The sequence below is a fragment of the Limanda limanda genome, chromosome 5 (genome assembly GCF_963576545.1).
Source record: "Limanda limanda chromosome 5, fLimLim1.1, whole genome shotgun sequence".
NCBI lineage: Eukaryota > Metazoa > Chordata > Actinopteri > Pleuronectiformes > Pleuronectidae > Limanda > Limanda limanda.
The window spans coordinates 20,588,476-20,591,445 of NC_083640.1; the positions used below are offsets into that span (position 1 = coordinate 20,588,476).

At 45.4% G+C, this 2,970-nt stretch overlaps 1 protein-coding gene across 1 annotated transcript in view; it reads left to right on the forward strand.

Annotated features, from left to right (window-relative positions):
• dusp2 (dual specificity phosphatase 2) overlaps positions 1 to 2,970 on the forward strand; it is a 3,363-nt gene continuing 393 nt past the window's right edge. Inside the window, exons 1-4 of the mRNA XM_061071554.1 lie at positions 1 to 645; positions 1,301 to 1,422; positions 1,563 to 1,782; positions 2,342 to 2,970. The exon at positions 2,342 to 2,970 is cut by the window's right edge and continues 393 nt beyond it. Of these exons, the coding sequence (XP_060927537.1) occupies positions 264 to 645; positions 1,301 to 1,422; positions 1,563 to 1,782; positions 2,342 to 2,559 (942 nt within the window). The 5' untranslated portion in view covers positions 1 to 263 and the 3' untranslated portion in view covers positions 2,560 to 2,970. The remainder of the gene's footprint in view (positions 646 to 1,300; positions 1,423 to 1,562; positions 1,783 to 2,341) is intronic.

The following is a 2,970-nucleotide window of genomic DNA, read 5'->3' on the forward strand; positions in this document are numbered from 1 at the left end:
ACGTGAAGAGGACTCGAACCCAGCTCGGGTCGTACACACACACTTTATTTTATTGCTCCAGTCACAGAAGAATACACCGGCACCAGATTGATTCATTTTGAATAGCTCATATTTGTAGTAGAACAAATATAGTTTATTTATTTTGAATAGCTCATATTTGTACTAGAACAAATACAGTTTATTTATTTTGAATAGCTCATATTTGTACTAGAACAAATACAGTTTACTTATTTTAAATTACTTATACATCTACTTTCTCCGCCATGACTGTGGAGCCTCTGGAGATCACAGCCACCGAGCTGGTCCACATCCTCCGGACCCCCCGGGACCGGTGCTCCTCGGCCGGCGGAGTGGTGCTGGACTGCCGGCCTTTCCTCGACTTCTCCCTGGCGCACATCCGCGAGGCCCGCAACGTGAACTGGAGCTCGATGATGAGGCGCCGGTCCAAGGGCTCCGTGGTGGCTCTGGAGTGGCTCATCCCGGACAAGGCGCTCCTCGGCCGGCTGCGGAGAGGGGACTTCTCCCCCGTGGTGGTGCTGGACCAGAGCAGCGGCTCCGTGGCCGAGCTGCGGCCGGAGAGCGTGGTCCAGATGCTGCTCATCGCCCTGCAGAACGAGGTCCAGAGCCACATCTGCTTCCTACAAGGTAACAACCACTTCAAATCCACTCGAGATTTACTGTTGGTATACTGCTGTACTAAGTGTTTGTCAGGTTTATTTGACCTCGCAAGACTTAAAGAAATAAACACGAGGAGTCACCAATGTGTTTATAACGGGGTCAATGCACTGAGCTTACTAGTATTTAGGTTTCAGGGTGTAACAAGAGGGAAACATTTCATAAACAAACCTCAAGGATAAAACAAACTGTTGACTTTGCCTATTTAAACTTCTTTTCCATGTTTACCCCATCTAATGGCTGGGCTAAATGGACAATATGATATCATCAGTCCATATCTTTAATTATCACAAAAAGTGTCACAATTGTAAATATATATATTAGTTTAACAGCTTATTCTACTCCTGGGTGAAAGTTGTGGTTTTAAACTCTTTTTTTTAAAAAAATTATGAGCAACAAACACTTGAGAAACAGCAAAACACTTTACAAATCTGAGGGAGACATGTTACGCCTCCTCGTTCCCTATTTTAAAACAACATATTGGACTAAATTAAATTGTAATAATTATTAATACTGTTGTATTGCCCAGTCCTATTCTGATCATAGTTATTATTTTTTATGCGTAACCCATTTTTAAAGAGTACTTAGGTGAGAGCTTAGCTAATACTATGTGACCTCCGTTTAGGTGGATTTGAAGGATTTTCCGAAGCCTCTCCAGAGATGTGCTACATCTCTGCCAGCAGCCAGCTTCCCTCAGTGGAGCCGGAGCCAGCAGGGACCGGCCGGAGGACGCCAGCGTACGACCAGGTGAGACAAAACCCACCTACACAACAGTCAATACACGATGTCACGCACACAAACATGTCAATTGAAATGGATATAAAGGATGAAATGAGATCAACCTGTTTATTCTTGGTTTTTAAACTGTTTATTCTTTTGACTTGCAGGGTGGTCCAGTGGAGCTGCTGCCCTTCCTGTTCCTGGGCAGTGCCTTCCACTCGTCCCGCAGAGAGACGCTGGCAGCAGCCGGCATCACAGCCGTGCTCAACGTCTCCTCCACCTGCCCCAACTTCTACGAGGGGGAGTTCGAGTACCTGCGGCTCACGGTGGAGGACACTCTGGCTGCTGACATCAGAGCCTGCTTCGCCACAGCCATCACCTTCATTGGTGAGCCCCCCCTCTCTAAACATCCACATCTTCCAACCTGTGCAGTGTGGGTTTAAAATGAAAGATTAGTAGCTCATCAGTCCAAGCTTCATGAAAGTTATTAGACCCACTAAACACAATGCGTTTCTAATTTTATTAAAATTACAGTTTTTATCAATCTCTGGAAGAAATTCAAAATATTTCTCTAAGCAGACTGTGCAGCATAATCCATTTTGTAGCCGAGACTTAAGGACCAACAGTGTAATCATCTGACCACAAAACTGGATTATGGGGCACAAGCTGCAGAGGAGAAGTGAATTAACATTACAAAGTGCAATCTGTTGCTTGTTTTCACCATTTTACCTTAAAGTTCAAATCAGTAGAAGATGGAGGTGGATTAACTAAATATCCATTAGCACAGTGACTAATGACATTTTTCATAGGCCGCCCCTCCAGTCCAGTGGTTCTTAAGCTTTACATGTGTTTCAGCTTGTAAAACATTTTCTCTGATGTCAGTGAAACTATTGTGAAATGGAGCACAATAAGCTGATCTCTCTTCCTCTTTCCGTCCTGCCTACAGACTCTGTGAAGCAGAGAGGTGGCCGGGTGTTTGTGCATTGCCAGGCAGGCATCTCCCGCTCTGCCACCATCTGCCTGGCCTACCTCATGCACACGCAGCGCGTGCGGCTGGACGAGGCCTTCGACTTTGTGAAGCAGCGACGTCACGTTATCTCCCCCAACCTGGCCTTCATGGGACAGCTGCTGCAGTTTGAAACCGACGTCCTCTGCCAAGGATGAAGAGGAAGGAAATGGACATGACTGCACTTAAATCTTCTGTCTCTTGTAGACATTGTGCTGGACTCAAAACATATGCACAAAAATACTGTTTGTACTATCAAAACTTGTGCACGACAGAAGTAATCACTGTTTTGCACAGAAAGAAAAGCTACTTGTGTTGCTGCCAGCACATGGCTGGTGGATCCGGACTCTTACTTCCAGTAGAATATTACAAATGGGATGTTGATGCAACAAACAGCGGTTGGCAACATGAAACCCTGATGTAACAACCACATTATGAACAATTGTGATTCTGAGCCAGCAAGGTGGAGCAGCTATGAACTAATATCCCCTGACGTTTTGAACTAAAGGGTAGTTGTTTGTCTGGTTTTCTGTGTGTGTGTGCGCGTGTGTGTGTCTGTGTGTGTTACC